Source organism: Oncorhynchus mykiss, chromosome 13, assembly GCF_057628025.1.
Source record: "Oncorhynchus mykiss isolate SJ-2025 chromosome 13, ASM5762802v1, whole genome shotgun sequence".
Lineage (NCBI taxonomy): Eukaryota > Metazoa > Chordata > Actinopteri > Salmoniformes > Salmonidae > Oncorhynchus > Oncorhynchus mykiss.
Window position 1 is genome coordinate 43,813,419 of NC_143034.1, and position 26,953 is coordinate 43,840,371.

At 40.9% G+C, this 26,953-nt stretch overlaps 2 protein-coding genes across 2 annotated transcripts; both read right to left on the reverse strand.

The window, feature by feature from the left end:
- Positions 1-997: 997 nt before the first annotated feature.
- Positions 998-4,662, reverse strand: LOC110486190 (uncharacterized). The gene is made up of 2 exons (XM_021557613.2): positions 4,246-4,662; positions 998-3,034 (listed from the first exon to the last, which is right to left on the reverse strand). The coding sequence occupies exon 2, from the start codon at positions 2,858-2,860 to the stop codon at positions 1,340-1,342; it is 1,521 nt and encodes a 506-aa protein (XP_021413288.1). The 5' UTR covers positions 2,861-3,034; positions 4,246-4,662; the 3' UTR covers positions 998-1,339.
- A 6,029-nt stretch (positions 4,663-10,691) lies between these two features.
- Positions 10,692-25,424, reverse strand: LOC110486193 (uncharacterized). Its single transcript, XM_021557614.3, has 4 exons — positions 23,301-25,424; positions 18,928-19,233; positions 16,181-16,507; positions 10,692-16,039 (listed from the first exon to the last, which is right to left on the reverse strand). The coding sequence occupies exons 1-4, from the start codon at positions 23,647-23,649 to the stop codon at positions 15,549-15,551; spliced, it is 1,473 nt and encodes a 490-aa protein (XP_021413289.3). The 5' UTR covers positions 23,650-25,424; the 3' UTR covers positions 10,692-15,548.
- Between the last annotated feature and the right edge of the window lie 1,529 nt (positions 25,425-26,953).

Here is a 26,953-nt window from a genome sequence, read left to right on the forward strand (position 1 = left end):
TGACTAAATACTTTTTTGCCCCACTGTATGTGCGTAAAAGTCCATTCAAATTCAGCCAAAGATATTGTGAACCTAACAACTGTGTCATGCTGGTGGTTGAAGGATTAAAATGATTAAATGACCTTGTCTGTGGTTACTGGTATCTTCATTCTGTATCTCAGAGCAAACATGTCTAGAGTATAGAGCCAGAGTAACATGTCTATGTATAGAGCCATAGCAGTAGAATGTGCAATAATTAAGTGTTGTTATAACTAAGAATTATAGAAACGACCATGAAATCACATACCAACAGTACTTAAGTAAAATTACTTTAAAGTACTACTTAAGCCATTTTTTGGTGTATTTGTACTTTATTATTTATATTTTAAACAACTTTTACTTCACATTCCTAAAGAAAATGTACTTTTTACTCCAAACCTTTTCCGACACACAAAAATACTTATCAAGAGAACATCCCTGGTTATCCCTACTGCCTCTGGACTGTGTTGGAGCATGCCCCCTTTATGCTATCCATAAACTTAAAAAACATTACAATTGTGCCATCTGGTTTGACTAATATGTGAAAATTGAAATACTTTTACTTTTGATACTTAAGTGTATTTAAAACCAAATACTTTTACTCAAGTAGTATTTTACTGGGTGACTTTCACTTGAGTCGTTTTCTACTAAGGTATCCTTACTTTTACACAAACATAAAGGAGTGTGAGGGAGTCAGCTTTTCTACAATGAAAATACTACAGTACCCATTTTAACTACATAAATTAATGTCCTATTACATAACAGCTAACTACTTGTGGAAACATTACTGTAAAATAGTACTACTGGTATCTATACTACTTTCTCAGATCTGTACACTTATAATAAGCATAGTGGCGATACAGTCAGGGTGCAACATTCGGTCTTGACCTGTTACCAATGCTCTAATAAAGACATTCATTTGCCACTCTGGTAGACAGGTTTATAATTCAGGACGATACAAAAGAAAGGAGATTTGGTGTTGCATTAGTTTCTTTAATAATGAATTCCAGTACATGGTTTAGGAATTACATGTTATCAATAAGGTTGTACACAATGAGTGATTTTTCTGGAGGAAAGAAACTGGAATGGCACTCACTACAACACAGATCAGACAAGATACAAAGTTTTCTATAAGTCCCTCAGTAACTTCACTGATCCCAACATAGACATTTGCATAATAGCAAATCAGTCAAGTTGACCCCCAAAGAACATAACGCAATAAGCACAAAATGTATGAAAAACGTAAGAAAAGTGTAAGGAAAAACATATATATAGTATTTATATAAAAAAAGGAATAATACTTTGAAGAGGTTAAAGGTATTTAGCTACTATCAGTACTGCGGCTGCTGCTACCACCACTGCTGCTGGAGCTGCCCATGTCTGATCTCTCTCTTTTGTGAATTTGCTCATGTGCTTTGAGATGGCCTGACTGGCTGAAGTTCTTCCCACACTGGAGGCAGGCGAAAGGTCGCTCCCCAGTGTGGATTTGCTGGTGTGCTTTAAGATGTCCCAAACGGCCAAAGCTCTTACCGCACTGTGTGCAGCCGAATGGCCTCACCCCGGAATGTATCTTCTCGTGTGTTTTGAGGACCCCCGAGTTGCTGAATGTCTTACCGCACTGAGAGCAGCAGTATGGTTTCTCGCCAGTATGAATCTGCAGGTGGTTGTGGTAGCTCATTTCCTTGGTGAAGCTCTTCCCACAGTGTTGGCAGCAGAAAGGCCTCTCTCCGGTGTGGCTTAGCTGGTGGGCTTTGAGCTCCTTGGACTGACTGAAGCTCTTCCCACACTGAAGGCAACAGAAGGGCTTCTCGCCGGTGTGTAGACGCTGGTGTGAGCGGAGGTCATCTGCTTTGGTGAAGCCCTTGGGGCAGTGGGCACAGACGTAGGGTTTCTGACCAGTGTGAATGAGCTGGTGCCTCTTCAGGTTCCCTGCCTGGCCGAAGCTCTTGCCGCACTGCGAGCAGGTATATGGCCTCTCTCCTGTATGAATGCGCTGGTGTGTTTTGAGGTTCCCCAGAGTGCTGAAATTCTTCCCACACTGGGTGCAAGAGAAAGGCTTCTCACCACTGAGGTTACGAGGTTTGCGTGGGGTTGTGCTATGCCCTTTTGGGCTTGTGTGGCCTGGGCCTTTCCCAGCATGGGTGGACTGCAGCTCGTAGAGGCCTCCTGCGCCAGGGAACTCGTTGTCCAGTCTATGGCCTTCCATGACCCCGTCATGGCTGAGCTTGTTTAGCTCGGTCCGGAGCTCGGCCATGTGGATGGACTCTAGGCTCATCTCTGTCTTGATGTGGTTGGACATCAGGTTGGGCTCGTACTCAGTCTTGATGGCCCCGAGCTCGGTGGTGTAATAACACTGCAGGTCGGCGTGCTGTTCCGACCTGATGTAGTCCAGGCTGTCAGACACGTGGGTGATGTAGTCAAACACCAGGCTGGGCTCGTAGTGAGACTTCATACAATACGAGTCGCTCTCGTACTCAGAGCTGTGGAAGCAGTGGAGGTCATGGACGTGGTGCTCAGACTTGATGTAGTCCAACCCACTGATCTCCATCTTGATCTGTTCGTGGCCCAGCTCCGCTGTGCTCAATGGCTGGATCTCTGACAGGTCCACAGTGTGGATGGGGTCCAGGTCGTCTGCAGGCTCAGTCTTCACACAAGGCAGCATGACCATGGGCTCTGCAATCTCTGCCGCCAGCGTGCCAAGCGTGCTGCAGTCAGACGAGAGCAGGTGGAGGGTTGGCGAGGTGCACTCAGGCCGAAGTGGACCCAGCGGCGGTGAGCCACACTCTGATGCATGCAGCGTGTCAAGTCCTAGCGTGATGCACTCTGTCTCTAACTCTGCCATGGCTGCAGAGTCCTTATGCACCCGTCTCCAGTTAGTCCCGTAATGAATCAGAGAACAGTACTACTTTGCCCTGAAAAGAGCCTTGGCCCACTTGAGTGTCCCTCTGATAGTACAGCTTGTTCTGATGCCAAGCCTTCTTCCTTGGGTTAGGAGCAACACCTATCTTTGAAGCCCCTGGAAAGAAAGAAGACAAGGGATATGAAATCATTCAGTTAAAATATATAACCTATTGTCTTCTACAGGCCTCACTTCAATTCGAATATAGCAGGGGTAATGTACCTGATAGGCCTAGCTGGGTAAGTAATACAAAATAAACAGGTCTGTCAACTCATAATAACATTGGCTTATAATTACACAAATAAAACAAGCACACAGAATACTAAAAAGACAACTACACATTGTTACACAGAATCACAATACCTAGTGGCAAGCAAGCTATATGTATGAGAAACACACACAGATGTGCAATGACAATAGAGATGTGCAAACTTCGAGAACTGTGTTGGTATTTTAACTGTACTGACATTCTAGAAAAATTAAGTAGGCCTTATATTTAAGTTTTAATGATGGCCGGTGAGAAGTTGGCAGCCGAACGTCCTGAAATAGTTTTAGCTACTTCTAACTTCACAACATTCATGCGCAGCAATTCGATGACTACACAATAACTCGCCTTGAAATCTAAATATCACATGTTACCAAAATGAAGTACTTTAATCTAAACTACAACATGGGTGTTCATGCAATACCTGCATGTTCTGACCAGCTAGGTAGCACGCCAAACCCGCCACGCACATCATGCACTAGTTGGCTGCAAGAATCTGGCGGTGATTTTTTTTTTCTCTCTCACCCAGTTGGTTGAGGATGACTATAAGCAAGCTATTGCGTGACATATGAAGCGCTTACAACCAGCAAAAACTTTTCAGAGGGGGGATTTTTTTCACCGGCCAACTCTTTGCATCATTTTTAAAAGGCATATTTCAGTTTACCAGCTGACTGCTATCATACAAAGACAGGGCAAGATGCCATTTCTAGCTAACTAGCTAGCCAGTGGCCATCTTGTTTATCGCTAACGTCGATGCTGCTAGCTAGCTAGCTAGCTTTACAGATGCGCCTAACTAGCTCGATGACATGTAACGTTAGCTAGGAAGGAAAGAAAGTGAGACAGCTATACTGTACTGTTACTAGCTACTTTTTTTTAAATTAACTTTGAGCGTGCATCCTGGACCCGTGCAGGTAGTACTAGGCAAGTGTCGTTAAACTAAATAAATTGTGTCGAATTACGAAACCTGTGCTGGGCCATACACATTCACACACTGGCATATGAGAAAGAGGTGGAAAAATAAAGAAATCGGTTTTTAAAAAAACAGCAAGCTAGCAATAGCTACCTGCGGTTTGTCCGATTCATGGCTTTTTTTAGCCTTCGGCTTGCCGTCGCCACAGTTGCTTGGCTTCAAACTGAACCCGACCCGCCACGTCCACCTCTACCGAGCAATCCAGCAGCCTCCGTATTGCTTTCTCTCCTTTCTTTCCCTTACTCCCTCTCTCTGTCATTGACTAATTCTGCTTCGTTTTCACTCCCTGTGTCGCTTTTCCTCGATGTTTCTGCTGTGCACTTCCGTCGTCTGATGTAAATGCGCGCGCAGCATGCATTCATCTCGCGTCATATATATTGATATGAATTGTTGGCACTCGCAACATTGTATCATTCTCTCCACTGATCCATGGACTCGGCTTGTCAACGCAGTTGTAAATCAATCAGAGTATTGTCAAAAGACCAGACACCCCGCCCTGTCAGAGACCACTATTGTAAATCGTCCAGGCTACGTCTTAGGCCAGTCTAGTGCTTGCAAAAACATCCTTAGACATGTTTTATGTATGCATTTATTTATTTAACCTTTATTTCATTAACATGGCAAGAGGGTTAAGAACAAATTCTTATTTACAATGACGGCCTACACCGGTCAAACCCGGACGACGTTGGGTCAATTGTTCGCCGCCCCATGGGACATAAAGCCAGTAACTGAACTATAAAGGAACGTCTTTGATTTTATTTTCCAATATCGTATATATAACATTTTAATTATTCATGTAACTTGACAAACTCAAAGTATACCAGTAGTTCAATAGTGTCTAACTTGCACTTTTTGTTGCAGTACTTCTCTCTGTTTCTACTTCTCTCCACTATTTATTGTTTAAATTACATGTTCACTCCAGACGTATATAGCCATGGTTAATAAAAGCAACACATGACCAAATGTTTATATTTCATAGACATATTAGAGTTGGTAATAATAACTGGGTCCCTGAATTTGGGTCGCAGGAGGTATTGAATGGGTCTTGGGTGTCTGAGTCCCAAAAAAGTATATGCATATCTTTTTTTTTTAAAGAAAAATACTCCAGTCTGAACATAACCAACTTTAACCAGGTAGAACGTGTGTAGAAATGATAATGAACTTGCATTTTTAAAATAATTTAATCTCTGGAGAAACAAAAATCTTCAATCACAGTATTTTAAATCTAGAGCTATTAGCAGTGCTATTTTGGTTGATTTTGTGCTCTCAAACCAGTGATTTAATTATTGACAATGAAAGAGGTGGGAATGTTGTTCCCTTGTCATATAATTGCTACATTTACTATCAATTACCGCATTCTTATCGGCAGACTCAATAGCCTTGGCTTCTCAAATGACTGCCTCGCCTAGTTCACCAACTACTTCTCAGATAGAGTTCAGTGTGTCAAATCGGAGGGCCTGTTGTCCGGACCTATGACAGTCTCTATGGGGGTGCCACAAGGTTAAATTCTCAGGCAGACTCTTTTCTCTGTATATATCAATGATGTCGCTCTTGCTGCTGGTGATTCTCTGATCCACCTCTACGCAGACGACACCATTCTGTATACATCTGGCCCTTCTTTGGACACTGTGCTAACAAACCTCCAAACGAGCTTCAATGCCATACAACACTCCTTCCGTGGCCTCCAACTGCTTTTATATGCTAGTAAAACTAAGTGCATACTCTTTAACCAATTGCTGCCCGCACCCTCCTGCCCTACTAGCATCACTACTCTGGACGGTTCTGACTTAGAATATGTGGACAACTACAAATACCTAGGTGTCTGGCATCTCCAATCCAAAATTAAATCTAGAATCGACTTCCTATTTCACAACAAGGCCTCCTTCACTCATGCTGCCAAACATACCCTCGTAAAACTGACTATTATACCGATCCTTGACATCGGCTATGTAATTTACAAAATAACCTCTAACACTCTACTCAGCAAACTGGATGTAGTCTATCACAGTGCCATCCGTTTTGTCACCAAAGCCCCATATACTACCCACCACTGCAACCTGTATGCTCTCGTCGGCTGGCCCTCACTACATATTCGTCGCCAAACCCACTGGCTCCAGGTCATCTATAAGTCACTACCTATTCGCGTCGGGACTACCAACGTTATCTGCCCGAGGTAGTTATCCAACTGGCCCCTCCGCCGCGACGTTACCTGAATGCCCATCTGCGGCCCGCTAATCGTTAGCTGTCTTATCGGCTGCTATCAGACAATTCACTAACTATATCTATTTTGCCATTTGGATTGGTCCCCTCTACCACATGGAACCCCACCTAAACTGAAACATGCTTAACACCCCAGCCATCCTACAATCTAAGCTTGATGCCCTCAATCTCACACAAATTATCAATGAACCTACCAGGTACCACCCCAAAGCCGTAAACACGGGCACCCTCATAGATATCATCCTAACCAACTTGCCCTCTAAATACACCTCTGCTGTATTCAACCAAGATCTCAGCGATCACTGCTTCATTGCCTGCATCCGTAATGGATCAGCGGTCAAACGACCTCCACTCATCACTGTCAAACGCTCCCTGAAACACTTCAGCGAGCAGGCCTTTCTAATCGACCTGGCCCGGGTATCCTGGAAGGACATTGACCTTATCCCGTCAGTAGAGGATGCCAGGTTATTTTGTTTAAATGCCTTCCTCACCATCTTAAATAAGCATTCCCCATTCAAGAAATTTAGAACCAGGAACCAATATAGCCCTTGCTTCTCTCCAGACCTGACTGCCCTTAACCAACACAAAAACATCCTATGGCGTTCTGCATTAGCATCGAACAGATATGTAACTTTCCAGGGGGGCTAGAAACCAATATACACAGGCAGTTAGAAAAGCCATGGCTAGCTTTTTCAAGCAGAAATTTGCTTCCTGCAACACAAACTCAAAGTCCATGGAGAATAAGAACACCTCCTCCCAGCTGCTCTGCACTGAGAATAGGAAACTCTATCACCATTGATAAATCCACTATAAATGAGAATTTCAATAAACATTTTGCTATGGCTGGCCATGCTTTCCACCTGGCTATTCCTACCACGGTCAACAGCAATGCACCCCCCCCCCCCCCCCCCCCCACAGCAACTCGCCCAAGCCTTCCCCATTACTCCTTCTCCCAAATCCAGTCAGCTGATGTTTTGAAAGAGCTGCAAAATCTGGACCCTTTCTTTCTAAAATTATCTGCCGAAATTGTTGTAACCCTTGGTAAAGCTCCGCCTTATCTCAGCTCACTGGTCACGATAACAACACCCACTCGTAGCACGCGCTCCAGCAGGTATATCTCACTGGTCATCCCCAAAGCCAACACATACTTTGGCCGCCTTTCCTTCCAGTTCTCTGCTGCCAATGACTGGAATGAATTGCAAAAATCGCTGAAGCTGGACACTTATATTTCCCTCACTAACTTTAAACATCAGCCAGCCGAGCAGCTAACCGATCGCAGTAGCTGTACTTCGCCCATCCAATCTACCTACCCCATCCCCATATTGTTTTTATTTACTTTTCTGCTCTTTTGCACACCAGTATTTCTACTTGCACATCATCTGCATCTATCATTCCAGTGTTCATTTGCTAAATTATAATTACTTGCTACTATGGCCTATTTATTGCCTTACCTCCTCACGCCATTTGCACACACTGTATATAGCCATTTTTTTCTATTTTGTTATTGATTGTATGCTTGTTTATTCCATGTGTAACTCTGTGTCACACTGCTTTGCTTCATCTTGGCCAGGTTGCAGTTGTAAATGAGTACTTGTTCTCAACTAGCCTACCTGGTTAAATAAAAGTTACATTTTTTTTATTTTTAAGAACCATAGTTAATGTCAGTTCTCACTTTACATGATTCTCAGTTATCTGAGCCATGAGTGGTCAGATGTGTGTGTGATTTGTGAATGTGGACATTTTCTTCCATTAAACTCGCCCTAACCTGGACATTGCCACATCCTTGTTCTGACCGGACATTCTGTAGTGGTTGCTACCGGCCTTAAGCCAGCACCTAAGATTTCTTATTGCATTCATGGTCCTTCGATTCGCTACAACCCTACCCCTATTTTTCACCTGGATTCATCATAACCGTGTGTGTACACCACCTAATAGTTATGTCCCAGAGCATATATTAGCTATCCAAACAGGAAGCGATGGGACGGAGCAGAGTTCGCCCAAATAGAGCCGATTCCTATTTTCTCCACTTCTCCTGAGCGGCTTTCACGTGCACCGCCGACCGCTCCACTTGGATAGTATTCTGACCACTGCCTAGCTCCATTGAAAATAAATGTTAAACTCTGCTACCGCTTCCTGACTAAACACAATCCCGGAATATTACTTGATTTTCAGGTTTACCTTAAGTTGTATGAGAAATTGTCTCCCATCCCACATTTATATTACATGGAAATTAAAATCTCATTGTCCAAGTTTTAATTATCTTTTGGGATTACTTTACCACCCCATGGCAAAATGAATAGAATTGTATGAAATGAATAATACAATTGCAAAATCTTCTCTCCGCCCCATGGCAAAAATGTGAAGAATTGCAGCAAACTTGCTTTAAAACTGCAACATTTTCTCTCCATTAAAATGTTTTGCTTGCGGGGGGTCTCAACAAATTGTCCCCCCAAAAGTTTGTGGATATGAACATGGATATACAGACTGCTAAGCCACTGTGGCCCCTCATGAGTTCAGATTTTTTGTTGACTCCACTCCCATCAAAGTTGCCAATCCCTGACCTAAATAAGGAAAACAAAAGGTTGATTATTAACATTTATTTTTCTTACACTAAGTACCGAGTTGTTATTTTCTAATATGTACAGTGGGGTAAAAAAGTATTTAGTCAGCCACCAATTGTGCAAGTTCTCCCACTTAAAGATGAGAGAGGCCTGTAATTTATCATAGGTACACTTGTACTATGACAGACAAAATATGAGAGAAAATCCGGAAAATCACATTGTAGGATTTTTTAATGAATTTATTTGCAAATTATGGTGGAAAATAAGTATTTGGTCAATAACAAGTTTCTCAATACTTTGTTATACCCTTTTGTTGGCAATGACAGAGGTCAAACGTTTTCTGTAAGTCTTCACAAGGTTCACACACTGTTGCTGGTATTTTGGGCCCATTCCTCCATGCAGATCTTTAGAGCAGTGATGTTTTGGGGCTGTTTCTGGGCAACACGGACTTTCAACTCCCTCCAAAGATTTATGGGGTTGAGATCTGGAGACTGGCTAGGCCACTCCAGGACCTTGAAATGCTTCTTACGAAGCCACTCCTTCGTTGCCCGGGCGGTGTGTTTGGGATCATTGTCATGCTGAAAGACCCAGCCACATTTCATATTCAATGCCCTTGCTGATGGAAGGAGGTTTTCACTCAAAATCTCATGACACATGGCCCCATTCATTCTTTCCTTTACACGGATCAGTCTTCCTGGTCCCTTTGCAGAAAAACAGCCCCAAAGCATGATGTTTCCACCCCAGATCGAGGGAGATTATCAGTGGTCTTGTATGTCTTCCATTTCCTAATAATTGCTCCCACAGTTGATTTCTTCAAACCAAGCTGCTTACCTATTGCAGATTCAGTCTTCCCAGCCTGGTGCAGGTCTACAATTTTGTTTCTGGTGTCCTTTGACAGCTCTTTGGTCTTGGCCATAGTGGAGTTTGGAGTGTGACTGAGGTTGTGGACAGGTGTCTTTTATACTAATAATTTCAAACAGGTACCATTTAATACAGGTAACGAGTGGAGGACAGAGGAGCCTCTTAAAGAAGAAGTTACAGGTCTGTGAGAGCCAGAAATCTTGGTTGTTTGTAGGTGACCAAATACTTATTTTCCACAATAATTTGCAAATAAATTCATTAAAAAAAATCCTACAATGTGATTTTTTGGATTTTTTTTTCTCATTTTGTCTGTCATAGTTGAAGTGTACCTATGAAAATTACAGGCCTCATCTTTTTTAAGTGGGAGAACTTGCACAATTGGTGGCTGACTAAATACTTTTCTGCCCCACTGTATAACACAACGTCCCATTGCCTACATAATTATATTATCTTGGCAGAGTTGACTTGGCATGAATAGCATTTCAGAAGTGCTCTCTTGTTTAAGAAATACAGAAACCAAAACTACTCTACAATTTGGCAAAATCTAGTTTCAGCATGCCGAAATAAAGGGAATACAGATGTAGGATCTTCATTTGAGCACCCTGTTGCAGAACTTTATTGCAATACAGGACATATCAAACATGTAAAAAGGATTCTGAAGTTTGTAATTTCCACTTTAAAATGTTACTTGATTTTCCCTTACAAAAAATATAATCAACCCCTACAAAAATGAATTTAATTATAATCCACATAATTCTAATTTCCTATTTCTGCCGCAAACTGGCTCAAATGAATATCTTACATCTGTATGTCCTACAATCAATCACATCAGAATATCATTGAGTGAAGAACTAAAACAATTTTACAATGTCACAAATGGAACATAAAATAAAATCCTTATTTGAAATAATTGTTTAATTTGGATATCAATTTGAAATCTGCACATGTTCCCTGGATTACAAACATAATTCTAATTAAGAAAAACACAACCAAAATCATGAATTCTAAAAAAAAACAAGATGTCTACTCCATTTAATTCCCGCTTTCAAAATGTTGCATCACAATTCAGTTAATCCCTTTTAATAATTTTGCACCTCCTTCACATTTGGTTCAAATGAGGATGAGGCTTTTACTCAGTTTATATTACTTCTAAAAAGGGAACCATTCAACCACTTTTCAGGAAATAGCCTAAATAAAAATGTCTAGAAGCGGACACACAAGATTTCTTTACAATAATGCAATGCTCGATTGAATGCACTTTTAATGACGACAAATCTGTGTGCATGCTCTTCGTATATTATAACTATATCCCTGTTACGTGCATAAGGATAATAGTTTCCTCTGTGACAAATGTGTGATATTAAATGTCCTACATTTCTGCAGTGAGCCATCTTTGCCAGGGGACCCACACAAATGTTATTTAGTTACATCAACGTTTGCAACCTGACAAACAGGTAACTGCCAAAATAAAGAAAACGTCTTTAATAGGGTGTTGGGCCACCACGACCCAGAACAGCTTCAATGCACCTTGGCATAGATTCTACAAGTGTCTGGAACTCTATCAGAGGGATGAGACACCATTCTCCCATGAGAAATAAATTGTCCAATTGGGTTGAGATCTGGCGACTGAGACAGCCATGGCATATGGTCTACATTTTCATGCTCTTCAAAACATTCAGTGACCACTCATGCCCTGTGGATGGGGGCATTGTCCTATGGGGTGGCACAACCATGGCAACCAAAATAATGGCCTGCCCAGCATTTTTATACATGACCCTAAGCATGATGGGTTGTGAATGACCTGCTTTCAATATACTTTGTATCCCTCATTTACTCAAGTGTTTCCATTGTGGTAGTTATCTGTATGCCCATGTGACAAAGGAAGAGATCATGGCTTAATAGTGAACTGTTTTGGTAGGAATCCTTAAGGTTGTGCTAGTTAACGCCAATGAAACACTATTCTACTGTCATGCAGACAAATATTATTAATATTTGTGATATTATTACAATACTGAGGTAATGGTGTTTCAAATAACCAATTTGCTGTGTTTACTCTTTTCTGATATTCAAAATGAGGTCTGGAGGTCTTGTAAAGTTACAGCAAAAATAACAAAGTGCTATAAATTAGAAGAACACGTGTCAGAGTAGGCATTTGAAGAAAAGTGGTTGGGTGATTCATTAGCAAAAGCAAAAACAACAATGAGGCATTTGAACACAGTCGTCACAACTCTTTCAAGAGGTGTGTTAAGTCTTGATTACACTTAGCGGGCATTAGGAGACAACATCAATGCGAGAGCAAAGTGCTAGATAGGAGAAAGACGGGTTCGAGGTATGGCTAACATTGAAAAGTAAAACAAAGCCAATGTCAAGTTTACAGTTCCAATGAATGGAGTTCAGACAAAACAAAAGCTTAAATACTGACGCGTCACACCAATCCACTTGAAATTTGCAATTCGGCACTGTTCAAGGTTAGCTTACTGCGGAGCACAAACGTGTTTTGAGTGGTAATGTACACTGCTTTTAGTGGGAATGAAGTGCACTGTGAGTTCTAGATAGGCCAATCATCAATAGCAAGTCATTAATTGCAAGTGTGCAGCACTGGCTGCAGATACAATCAGCAACATACATTTTCGACCACTTAAAGCCTTTAAGGGTTTCTACAATGTTTCAGTCTTAGGCTGTGTTTACATAGGCAGGCCAATTATATTTTCCAATAATCAGTACAGCTCTTTTGCCAATAATGCTCTTTTGCATTAGAGACCAGTCTTAAACACTTTAAAATCATCAATTTGCACATTGGTTACAACCCTGAAGTCAAGGAGGAAAATTCTCTCCATACATTGTATCGTATGAAAATGTGAATACGTTGCATGCAATTTCTTTAAATTGGTTACAGTTGAAGATGCGAGAGGTTGTGTACCAAATCATTAAATTGTGCCCATGTAAACTTTGATGCTGGTTTGACCTGAATGAAAGACCCATATCTTTTGTAATCTATTGTCTTCTCAGATTCCGATAGAATTAGAGCACATGGTCCTGATGTTTTCTGATACATAATAATTGATCTACACTTATGTCAAGGACTTACATGAGTTAAAGCACAAGGGAGTGTAAACTAAGATGTAATCTGTGGCTACAATTCAGCAAAATATGAAAAGGTAGCGCAGGAGCACAAATTCAGAACAGCGCTAGTACGACTAATTTAACAGAAAGTCCGTGGGCAGGTGAGTATGACTACAATGGACTGGGACATTGCCGTGGGTTTCCCGCTCTGGTGTAGAAGCTGGCCTGATGCCTTAAAAAGAGCCACAGAAATAACCTTCCCTGAGGAAGACAAAACAAATCCAGTGGATTACGGAAGAGATGAGTATTTCTTTTCATCGATTGTAGTTTGAAGTGCATGTACATCTTCAACGATAGGTTACTGGCTTCGCCATGAATATGTAACATTACCATGGTCTCAATGGTACAGAGTATTGCTTGCTATTACATTCATGCTTTGTGCCGAGTGATTAACCATCATTTCAGTAATTTTTCGGTTTCTAAACAACTAATTGACCGATTGTAAAATTATTTGAATTCCTTTTTTTTTTAAATTTTTTTTACTGTCAGCTCAATGTGCACATTGCAACGTTTCTCTAAAGATAAATCATATCAAGCCTAAACTGTGCGATATAATAGGGAGTTGCAGTTTACAAACAGGCCAAAATACATTGTTTGGCACGGAAATCGTGGTAATTAACTTCTATGACCATAATCCATTGCGTGCCTACTTGTCCCGCCTGTGTTTTTCGCTATGTTAGGTTAGTGTGGGGGCAGAGAGAGAGAGAATGTGCGATCAAGCGCGAGAGAGAGCAGTTGCTTCACGAGATAGATCATGTATTTTCAGGTAGAGATAAGTCATTGATAGTTGGTATTCAGCAGTCATAAAAGTATGCGTTATTTACTTTGAAGAACTACTAAAATAGTAATTGTCAGAGCTCTAGAGATTTGAGATGACTTGGAATTAAATAAAGCCATCAAATAAAACAAATGATATACACAACTTAAATATTTTATTAAACTAAAGTCGTGTAAATAAATTGTTAATAAGTAGTATCATGTGACTAATTGTTTTATTCTGGTGTTACAGCATTCAACCCACAATGCATTTAATGTTATTTTTGTAATTTTTTTTAAACGAACCGAAACCGACCTCAAAAAGCACTTATCACTCAGCACTACAAGCTGCGGGCGCATCTACAAGAGACAAAGCACAATCAAAATGGGAAGACGCTACGATACTTAAGGAATCTGGCAGAGGGGCTTAAACAGTGTTTGCTTCCCAAGATATCTGTAGAAAAGCAAAGAGCAATCCTGCAAACACCAGTATGTCTCAAATCTATACAACCCTGCCCTTCAACCCCCCCACCCATCCCTTATTAGAATGCCCCTCCCTTCAATATTTTATGTTCCAACAAAGTATTCTGTTAGGCATGGTGATATGAGCAGAAACAATATTCCTGATGTCCAATCAGATGCTCCACATCCATTTGACTCATCCGGAGGTCAAACAAGACAAATAAAACAAACCAAACAGTATGTTTCATCAATGTGGTATTTCTCTACTTCCCACGACACTTAAACCCAGCCTGCACAATCAGCACGAGGGCGAGATTCCCATTCTTTCCCTCACTTTATCTTCGTAGACTTGTTAGGAATGGTCCTAGGGCAGACATGGATAGGATGTAGAAAAACCCAAGAGGGCCATGTCATCGTCACACAGCTTGTGCTAGTCATCAACTAGAGGTCTGTAGACTTGTGATTCAGGAGTAAATTGCACAATGTTCTCAATTGTTCTGAATCTGTGGTTCTTTATAAAAAAAAAACAAAGGGCTACCAATGTAACAATACCTTTATCAAACGTATATTATTTGACTGTTTAAAGGAGGTATTTATGTTGAGTGAAGAAATTAAAATACTGTCAAGTGAGGACTGTAAATAGTGAATTGCATGAAGAAGGTAAAGAGAAATACCAGGTTCTTTCCACCTGTACAGAGATTCACATTCAGAGGTAAGCAAAACAAAGGTATTACCTCTGCTATTGACTCCAGCAGTCTGTCTCTCTCCCCCTTTACCCTGGGCACATACACCCTTTGAAATCGAGTCACTGCTTGTGGCACTGGGAAGAAGATGAGACAACGCTTCTGCCACTGAAAGATACAATTCTCACAAATCAGTGTAATGTTCATTGAAGTTGCAGTCCACAAAATCCAAGATCATTGCCTCCGGTATAGCAAATGACCTTGATGTGAAATAATAAAGCACAGAGAGACCAGTTTGATATTCCAAAAATGTAGAAAAGTATATTGAGAAAAGTAAAAAGATCACTTAAAAATTTAACTTTGTTGTTTTGTTGTGAGCGCCACTGTCCCATGCTATAGAGAATGTACAATGGCGATACATACTAAACACAACTACCAGCGAGATCCAATCCCAAATCATTAAAGTATTTACCTTGTCGCCACATGTAAGAAATCAAAATGGTGGTAACAATTAAGAAACAGCAGTCAGCAAAACTGTACCTGGAAAAAATGCCCCCGATTCCTGACTTACGGTACTTAAAAGTGAACTCAAATGTATGAACTCGAGTACTGGTGACCCTCCTGCTACTGATATGGCTATATGTGAGATGTGGACTGAAGATCGACTTTGATTCCATATTCTCCTTTTTTTTTTGTTGCTTCAAATCTTCCAATTCCCTTTTCCATCTGCTCAAGACTTTTTCCCAGTGTGTGTTCGTAGGTGCGCCTGTAGCCGGGATGCCTGGGAGAAGTGTTTCCCGCACTCGGAACAGCAGATTGCTGTCGTCGTCGCCAGTGCTGTGCTGATATGAGTCTGCTGGTGAGCTTTCAGGAGCGGCGCTCGGCTGAACTTCTTGCCGCATTCTTTACACTCGTAACCCTTCCTGCCTTTGAGAGGCACGGTCTTCACCTTTGAGTCCAGCGTCGTTGTCCCTTTGTCTTCTTTCTCTTCGTCCTCTTCGTCTTCCTCCTCCTCCTGTGAAACAGCAACCTTTTTCTTGGGAGGAGATGGGCAGCTCTGGTTAGGCGATTCTGTATTTTGCCGGCGCACAGCTGCTCTGCCAGGTGAAGCGTCGGGGAGCAGGGGGATGGTTTCCATAGTGTTCTCGTCTTCCTCTAGGAGCTGCGCGGGGAGTGTGAGGAGCCGGTGAAGCATCGACGGAGACCTGAGGGACTCCTCAACTGAAACACAGACGGAGGGATAGAAATAGACAAAAAAGTCATGATGATTATTGGCAATAAAGGGTGATGGACTTAAGAGTAAGTGTGCACATAACTGGCCATGTCACGTAGGGACATCCTTTCAGTAGTTCCCATGCGCACCTGTGGCTGTGGTGCTTATGCTAGCAGGAGGGTCTTGCGGAGTGTCCAAGGTCGAGGAGAGGACCTCCATGTCCTCCAGAGGCATCCACTGGGGGTCTTGCAGGGGGATGGTGGGGGTGGGCTCCAGGTTCTCACGGATCAGGGCGTTCAGACTGGGGAAGGAGCCCACAATCCCCAGCCCAGATTCCCCAGTCCTCTCCTCACCCCCCTTCCCTGAAGCCAGCTCTTTGATCTGCCACAGGTCACTGCACCACTTCTGCCCAAACACCTTGTCCAGGATGGGGACCCAGTCCTGGGCTACGGTCAGGACAGCCTGCTTGTCACTGTCTACACACAGAGAGAGGGAGAGAGCGACAAAACTGAGAACAAGACAAACCTGAACTGGAAAACTAAATACAATTCATATGGTCCAGACAGCTTTCTTGTCGCTGTCTGCACAGAGAGAGGGGGAGAAAGAGATGAAACAAACTTGAACAAGACAACTGAACTGGAATAAACGTGCAAAACGCGTGCACGTTTGTGTTTGTACATCATTGCACCTGAAGAAGAAGTTAACAATTTCAGTGATTATTTCCATCACTATAGAAGTCATTTCTAATGTCGTACATTTTAATATTGATCAATTTGACAAAAATGCTTACATTAAGAGACCCAAGGCAATATACACATAGGAAGTGTTTGTTTGCTTATACTGAACCAGCTTAATAATATCTAAACAGTATTACCAGCACAAGTATAAGACTGGACTCTTAGAGTAGAGGGAAAACTATATCTGCTGTACATGGCATGACGCCATATATACTGTAACAAATTGCAGGGGCTTAACTGGAGCAACTATTTGGCACTCACACAGTTAATAGTTAACTGTAACAGGTGAGCTTCAGCTCCCATTTTGACAGCTACTAAATAGGTCAACTGACCAGTTCAACTGAGACTGGTGTTGTGTGCAAGGCATAGTTTATAACATGGTTAAGAAACACATTAACATTTTTATTTAGAAAATGGGGCCTCAGAGCTCTGGTTAGTCCATATTGACTCCTATTCAAAATGTTTTTTGTGCGTGTTTTACAGTCTGACTTCTTGGCCACAAGCTTATTTTCAGCACCAGAAATTAAGGGAACACTTGATTTGTTTCAACTGATACTTGCTAAGTGTTTACTAAGACATAACATGGTCATTATGTGTACTTTCTGGCAAGTCAAAGAATTCAACACAATTGGTAACCAGCTGGTATGTACCGGCACTTGTTTCAATGTAGAATGACTCCCAAAATAACCTTCATTATTAGGTCATTACCAATTGATCGATCAAGCAAAAAAAATAGCAGCTTGTAAAATAAAGCGTACCCGAGATTAACAATACCCTTGTATTCATCTTAATATGTTGTGTAAATCCATTCGAATTCAATCACTTTTTTTTTTTTTGTTGACAGCATCTCTTTTCATTGAAACAACTTTCCACACGTGTTTGGCCATGGACGAAGTGGTCAGAAAGTGACTTTTTGGAAAAGCATTCAGGAGAGAAAGGTCGTCAAAGTTGACCCATTTTTCATACCATGAGACATCCAGGTCTTCATCACTGGAAAAGATAAATGGTTGAGCTTGATAGAATTTAAAAGCCTAGAAAAACAGGGTTGTCTATTTTATAAGTTCTTGATAACATATTAGCATGTTGTAGCTAAGACCCTACTTTACATTATCTGAGGTTTTTTTATGTTGTGCCCGCCATCAGTTGAGACACAACATGCTCTTAAACACAGGTTGGGTGTCATTTCAATCATAGAAAAATAAGTCATAGAATGAACATATCCCTTCAGATCACTGCAATTTAGCTGCTACACCATTTCAATTTTAAATGGAATGTTTTACTTCTAATTAGTACCATAAAGGTGGCCCACCGGTCCATCCGATGTCAAATGTCAACTTAAAAACGGTCATGTGTATTCTGTAATCTATATTTCAAATTGGTTTCCTATGGAGGATTGATAGTGTAATTTTTAAAACAGATATTCCCATTCATGACAACATTGTCGGATGTGTGGACCTCCAACCATCTTTGTGGTACCATTTGAATGTAGAAATGTCCATTTTTATTCCAGTTTTAGTACAGGTATCAGCTAAAACATGACAACCGATGGTGGGCACACTACAAAAACCTCAGATTATGTCAAATAGGGACTAAGATACAACACGCGAATATGAAACACTATTTTACGTGTTTTTAGATAATTGACATTTACGGTAATAATATATTTTTTTTAAATCAAATTTGATAAATTCTGGACATTTTCCAATTGATTGACAACCCTGTTTGTAAGTTTTTTAATGAAACTCAACCGTTTATCTTTTCCAGTGATGAAGACATGGATGCCTCAAGGTATTTTCTGAGCACATCTACAACAGGTAAATATGTATGGAAGGTTTCGTTCAAATCAAAAAGTGATTGAATTCAACTGGATTTACCCTGTGGTATTGCAAGTTGCAACTTGAAACCATATGAACAGGAAGTTACTGGCCTCTCATGAGTAATTTAATGTATAGGCAGAGGAGGGGCCGAGCCCTGGCAGTACTGTGGTACTTTCCATCCCTACATTTTCGATAACAAAGCATAACCTCCAATGCTGTGGGATTTGACTGGTATCATAGCAAGCATCCCTTTTATGTGTGTGTCACATTTGAGGCTGTAAATAAAGCATGCAGTTGATTGTCATGTTGACTAGAACATAATTTTAATGTTAAAACACAGACCATTTGTTGTCTCCGTTTGCTCCCTTGGTCCCCGGACAATTTTGACTGTGACGTTTCTGGATTCCTGCCTAGTGTCCTCTGAGCCGCTGGGAAATGCTGTGTTGTTTTCCGACCCACACCTCCTCGACACTCCACCCTTCCCATTCTCCTGGTGAGCCACGCGGCGTAACTGCTCCTCCAGAGCGCTGTGCTCCCGCTCTTTCTTGGTCATCTCCAGGAGCAGGTCGTCGAAACTGGCCTCCACGATTTTGGTCAGCTCGCACACAGCAAACTCTAGCACATGCTCCATAACCATCTTTAGCTGACCTGCAGAGAAGGAAACCGAGACAAAATAGTTATAATGAAAGACAGTAGGCTAATTCTGATAAGGAAATAGATCAGTAAATCACAAGGAAAGTAGAAATAAAAACCTGTTGTGAGTTAAGATGAAATGATTAGGCATAGGTCAATGACTGGTATGTTTGTAGATAGTGACATTTGAAAGTTGGCACCAATTAAGGTTAAAAAAAAATACAAACAAAAATGTAAAATCACATTGCACACAATGCTCTCATTGTAGGATATTTGTTGAACACAGTAGGTAAAAACAACCCTGTATCCTTGCAGGGAAACTTCTCTCCAAAACGACTATTTTTACTATGTAAATGACTAGAGTTGCAATTACTTGTGTAGAGGATTTAATCAAATAACACAAAAATGCATTCTGCAATGAAATCACAAGCCACACTATGTCCAAACTTGGTTTGGGAAAAATTGTGTCTCATCCATTTAAAATGTTAAGGTCTATTTTTGGCTCAGCCATTAGAATTGGAAAAATAACAGCCATTGAGTCCTTTTGAATCTAGTCCATCCCTGCTTTATACATTAGCCTTGACACCCCTTGCTTGTAAAGCATTGTTATTAGAAGCATTTCTCTACATATTACATAGTGGGGCCCTCCTTTTTGCAGGAGCCCAAAACACTAAGAAAAACATTCATTCCATATTAAGTTTTAGATCAACCACTTTTTAGTGACCAGCAATGGGTATTAACTTTCGCCTGTGCAATACAACGACTCAAAAGTTAGATTTCAGCCATGTTAAATGGCTCTTGATTGATTTGTTGTAGCACTGCCAGACTGAAAGTGAAAATCACTTGAATGATTACAACCAAATGAGACCCAGAAAAGACGTGTCTAGGGGACCGATTTGAGGTTCTTATAAATGCCAATTTCTCCATTTTTGATTGGTTGCTGTTAAATACACCAATCAAAATCATTTTAAAATGTGAGGCAGTTTTTATTGGGCATTTCATCCATGGTGGCAATGACAATACATTTAGTTATATTCAATATGAGTGAATTACCATAATTAAATCTCTTACTTTTATAGAGCAGTACAATATGTAAGGGAATCCTATATGATTCAATGAGAAGGCTTCATTGCTCAGATAGCTCAGTCACATCCCCCTTTGCAATAGATATAATTTGGTAGCGGTAAACATTCCCCTGAAGTAATCAAGCAAGTTGTCACAGATCCCATAATGGTTTTGAAGCTAAATCAAATTACCACACTTGATATTTTCAAACATATCCAATCACAGAGAAAATACACTTTTCATCGCATACACTGTAGTGCAAATATCTCCATGATGATATCTGACAAACGAGCTAGACTACTCTTTCCAAGAATTAACACCTGTGTAGTAGAAAGCCTAGGCGACATGATGAATCATACAATGGCCTACACACACACACACACACGATGACTCGCACCCTCTGTTCTTAACCACAAGTTGTAAATGTAAAACAAGTTGTGCAAAACATGGTGAGAAAACATTTTACATATCCATCACCACACATAGATGGCGTTCGGTCTTAGTTACAGATAAAAGCTGAGAGGAAACTGAAGTACTGAGTCATTGATCACGGTTTCATGCACACAATAATAAGATTGTGGATAGTCAGATTAATAGAATAGATTGTTTAAAAGATGCACTACGCAGAAATCGCTGCGCCATTTCCTGGGTGCTAAAATTCTAATAGTTAAACTAATTTCAGTTTGTGACAAAACAAGCAAACAGTGTTGAGAATAATTGTACCATCCCAACTGCTGTGAAAGATATCTTCCATGAAGCTGGTGTACAAAACCGAAAGTAAAGGAGGAAAAACGAAACTTAAGAATGTGAATCATAGAAATAACGCACATCGAACAGATCTACCCGCCTCTTAGACCTGACAGATATAGAAAACTCACATTTCTATGTGAATTTGGCCGGGACGCCCAAAAAGTTAAATATTGCAGCTTTAAAATCTTTACATGCTTTGCAAGAATAACAAATTCACTAATAATCTTATTTACATGGACACCTGAAAATCAGGCTTCTGATGGGACCTTTTTGATAAATGCAGAAAAATCACCAATCAAAATAAACATTCTACCACAGTGACCATGTTATTTTTGCAAAGACTACTTTGTTCTGAGGTTGGACATAGAAATAGTTTTCACATACACATGTTATAAGATTACAGTTTTTTCAAACTCAATTAACTTGTGCATAAAAGGAGGCTTGCACTACCGGTGCTGACAAATGCATAGACCAAATACACTGCTGGAACGCCAATTAAGTTGTTAACATGTCCTAAATATTTTAAAGATTGCTCAGAAAACCAGGTGTTTTGATCAGCGCATGCTTACTTCCATTATGACCGTACACTGATTAAGATAAGCAAGATGTTTACATTATTAATGTCATACTCAGCCTTCTGCCATAATCAGTTTAATATACAATTATTAGTGTGCATGTAAACGTACTCATTGATGCGATTTGACTAAAGTAGGAGTGGAATGGCAACTGCTTTAAAGCGGTGGTGAGCAGCAGAGCACCAAGCTGCTGCAGACAATGACAGCATAGGCCTAGTTGGTTTCAGGCAACCTTAGATCATCTACAATGCCGCTTGACAAAGCCAACAGGGTTTCACACACACACACACAGATTTACATAATTAGAAAAGAGAATGGATTACATGTCCAAATCCTTGAGGAAGAAAACAAATCAAGTTGGAAATCAAGTGTGAAAACTGTGTGGAGATTTTGTGCAGCATGGTCTCTACAATTACCCATTTTTGTTAAAACCACAGGATATAAATAGTAATTGAGCTGAGTCAGAGAGGAAGAAGCCTACTAGCCTAATTGTTATTGTTGCATTGTGTAAGTATGACATCATGCACTGTATGAGGAGCTACCAGTGTGGGTGTCTGAAGGATGAATGTTGCTGCCAGGTTTCATTTACCTACAACATCAAAATGGCCTCCCTGGCCGTCACATCTTAAATATCCTAATAAGTGGCGAGATACAGTTCCAGCCTCAGCTTTGTCCAAAATGTGCAAATTGAGTTGAAGGTCTGCCAATGGCCTCAGCATTTTGGGGCACGATGACACACAGCTTGCCCAGTGTCTCCTCCACCCGCCATTTAATATCTCACACCCCTCCTCTCCCTAAATGTATCCCCTCTGAGAACTGAGTGGGTGTGGTTTGCGCTTGTGACTGTCATTGGAGAATTATTGGGGGGAAAGGCATCCTATCCTTTGCTGCCACTGCTAAGTAAAGGCTCAACAACAATAACGTCACTGCCTTGTCAACCACTGATAGTCCTCTCATCCCAACCCATCTTCAATTACAGAGAAGAATGTAGGAAGGGATGTATGTTGCAGTAGTCAATAAGTAGGCCTATCATTTTCACTGATAGGAAAAATGAATGGGGATGGATGTGCAGCCTTTCAGTGAACCGTTTGCTTGACAACCAGTGAGAAGGTCGGTGATGTTGTCACTAGTTCTCAACCTACAACTTGTACATTGTAACAATCTCAATGGCAACAATGTCACCGCAGATGTCCAATTGGCCTCGACACATAACAATAATTAGGTGTACACCTCGAGACAAGAAACCATTGTAAGCGTTCACAAGGACACATGCCTGAGTCAAATAAAACCCAAGTGAAACAAAGAAACCAAGGTAATAGAACCACATTGAAAACGACCGTTTTTCATATCCTCAAGATTGTACCACACATGTCATTGATTCCCAGTGTGCTGCAGGCTACTACTGCACGTCATATTTACATATCAACTCTGGTTATTATTATCAAGCTTTTTCCGCTCTATGCGGATACCTATACCAGGATGCTGTGCTTTGTCCTGTTGTTGACTTCGCCACTATATGTAAACTGAGTGTGTGGCTACGTTGTGCCACAGACACGTAAACAAGCAGTCGGCGGTCAAACAGACTGTAGGGCTACAGAATGGAGTTATTGCCTTGTTTCAAATGTATAAACCTCTAGGTTCCTTGGTAGTAACATTGCCTAACTAGTAACCTTGCCTAACTAGTAACCTTACCCACTACTCGTCCTTTTTGATCCAGTCTTTGAGTGTTTGCGTGCACGCCGCGCTCTGTGCCGTGGCTGGGGGTGTGTGTCTCGGGCTTTGTTCGATCCGTGGCCGCGTTGTCTTCCATGCCACCGTTGAACGCGGCTCCATTTTCTACCCCATTACATTCAAACTCCAGTGATTGAAGCTTTAACTTAAGTCGTTGGTTTTCTTGTTCTTTGACGGCCGTTTTCATTAACACAGAACTCAAGCTTGACCCAACAGTCTTGGTTATTTCCTGGACTGCGAGTTGCACTACTTGCTCTAGTGCAGATTCCAGCTGACCTTGAAAAAACGAAATGTATACGGCGCCGTTCATGATTTCGTCCGTTTTGGTGGAAGACCTCTTTCATTCTTCCCCCACACCCCCAAAATATAAAATAGAAGTCAGCGCACAACTGATTTACACAGAGAACTAGCTACCTCTATCAACGGATCATGTGTGTACACCCCTTCGATGCTACCGTAGTATCACTAGTGCAAACGCAATGACGTTTCTCCTATCTCATTCATAACAATTGTGTTTCTAGTCCCACATTTATGTCGTGCACCTGAGAGCGCAGTGTGGAGACGAATCGACTCGGTTAAATCAGTCGTCTTGATAAGCCCTTTTCAGCTAGTTTATACTGAACAAAAATATAAAGGCAACATGTAAGTGTTAGGGCCATGTTTCATGAGCTGAAATAAAACATCCAGAAATGTTCCATATGCACAAAAAACGTATTTCTCTCAAATGTTGTGCACAAAGTTGTTGCCAACACAATGCCACAGATGTCAAGTTGAGGGAGTGTGCAATTGGCATGATGACTGCAGGAATGTCCACCAGAGCTGTTGCCATAGAATTGAATGTTCATTTCTGTACCATAAGCTGCCTCCAATGTAATTTTAGAGAATTTGGCAGTACGTTCAACCAGCCTCACAACCTCAGACATTGTGTAATCATGTGGGACCTGTGGGATCGTCGGAGACCAGCCACCCGGACAGCTGATGAGACAGAAGTATTTCTGTCTGTAATAAAGCCCTTTTTGTGGGGGGAAAACGTATTCTGATTGGCTGGGCTTGGCTCCCCCAGTGAGTGGGCCTGGCTCCCAGGCCCACCCATTGCTGTGCCCCTGCTCAGTCATGTGAAATCCAGGGCCATTAGGGTCTAATGAATTTATTTCAATTGACTGATTTCTTTATATCAGCTGTAACTTAGTAAAATCGTTGAAATTGTTGCATGTTTCGATTATATTTTTGTTCAGTATAGTTAAGAAACTAAAATAAAGTTATGTGTATTTCGATGGGCAAGAAGAAATAACATATAGAAACGTCACCATCTCCAATTTGGTTCATCCCACTTGATTTTATTTCGAGTAGTAGGATAGCAGCCTACATGACAAATAATATTGGTAGTAACCATTTTGTATGCCACCGTCAAACGGTCTACACTGCTCAAATGGGAGAGTTTACCCTGCAAGCCGACAGACAACACAACAACACAGGGCACACTTCGCCCCCGCAGTAAGGAGAGGAAAGTAGCTAGATAGTGTAGCCAATATCAGGCCAGAGTTACGGCTGGACCACATATATTGTTGTGATTTTCACCGAAAATACACAACTGCGGCATTAACGTCTGTTACATTTTTGTAATAAAAAAAATAATACTCCGATATTAAATAAATGATTCGGAACACTCCCAAGTTCCAACTTTGGCTGAGTAAAACATTATATCTGAAGTTTCTAGCCACAAGCATAAAATAGAAGGGCTCATCAAAACTACTGTCTGAACTGAACCAAATATGCATAGCCATCTCGAGACAATTCTGATTTAGTGTTATTTTGTTCTCAAAGCTGCCAGGATGTCACGTGTCCTACTTATATCAGTACACTCATAACACCTGAAGCATTACGAAACTTCTATTCGATCAAATAAACCTTACGTTGCAAATAAGCCATTCATTTATTTGTTGACCTAATTCCACACTATCAATGACCTCCATACAAAAACTCCTTGCTTGGTGGGCGAAACAACGAAAAAACGCCACCTGCTGGAAGGGAGACAGATTTCCCGCCGAGTTGGTCCTCTCTCTTCTGACTGAACTAACTGAACCCATGCGTTGGTCTCGGCTCGAGACTGGCTGTGCGACAAACGTCATCAATTTGGGCACCAGGCGTATCCATATTGCCTTTCCCTTTACGGTCGGCCACGTGTGCACGCCATTTTGCTTAAGTAGACTCAGAGAGACAATCGGTACATACCATGACATACATTTCCCACCATTCAAAATTGTAGATTTAAAAATATGTACAAAATTAAATAAAAATACGGCTAGGTTACATAATACTTTACATTATGGTATACTTACAATAATGTAAAGGCGTGTTTAAGTAGTTTATAAACTGTTAATATTTTATATTCCAGGTCGCAATTGTAAATGAGAACTTGTTCTCAACTTGCCTACCTAGTTAATTAAATAAAGGTGAAATAAAATAAAATATATTATTAGTTTATATATAATTTATAAATATGTAATAAACTATAACACATATGCCTAATATATTTATAAACTAATAATTAACAGTTTAATAAACAAATATTATTTAACTTATATAACCAATTATCAACTACTTATGAACTGGATCAATCAATATAAAGCAACTCAGTCAATATCATCGATCATGCCTCAGACTACATTCCAGTCACTCAACTTTTAAGTCTCCAACTATAAAGTATTAACTATGACATTCACCATTACTAAAGATTACTTGTATGTTAATTGTTGTTGTTGATCATAATAAAGTTATACTATTAAAACTATTATTTTCACATGAACCCCTTTTTTACATTGTTTGCTATGCTTGACTGGGGTTCCCCCTCAGCTTTGCTAAAAAATAAAAAAAACATTTCCTAGAATGCATATATAATAATGCAGACCCAAAGTGGGTCGCAGACCTGTTTAATGGTGGTTCGCGAGGTGTCAGAGTACATTTCTAATTATTTAATGAATTACTGGAATTGATTTTGGCCAAGTGCAACTGCACTCTGTTCAGTGCGCTCTCTGCTTAACGGCAGTGTCTCTACTCAGTTTGGCAGCTGCATGAGTAGGGGAAGGAGATGCCCGTGTGCTTCGCGGTTTAAACAGATATTTTTTCTGCAGTTTTCTTGAAGATCACTCCGCGACCCACCCGCTGCAGTGCTGTTGTTCAGCAGCAGATTGATGCGCTGTCAGCCACTGGCTTGTAATTCCCACTCGCCATCACTCACCGCTGTCATCGAATGGACTCAAGCTAGCCACACATTCTGACTGAGTTCAATTGTCATTAAACGCAAATACAGCGATGAGTTTCTCTCTCTTGGTTTCATACAAACTTTGAGAAATAACGAGGAGCGCCCACAATGTGTTTTGTGCAGGAAAGTGTTTAGTAATGAGTCTCTCAAAACGAACAAATTAAAAAGAAAGGTTCTGACCAAACATCCACAGCAAAAACTTTATTTAACTAAGCAAGTCAGTTAAGAACAAATTCGTATTTACAATGACGGCCTAGGAACAGTGGGTTAACTGCCTTGTTCTGCGGCAGAACGAAATATTTGTATCGTGTCAGCTGGTTCGATCTAGCCCAACGCTCTAACCACTAGGCTT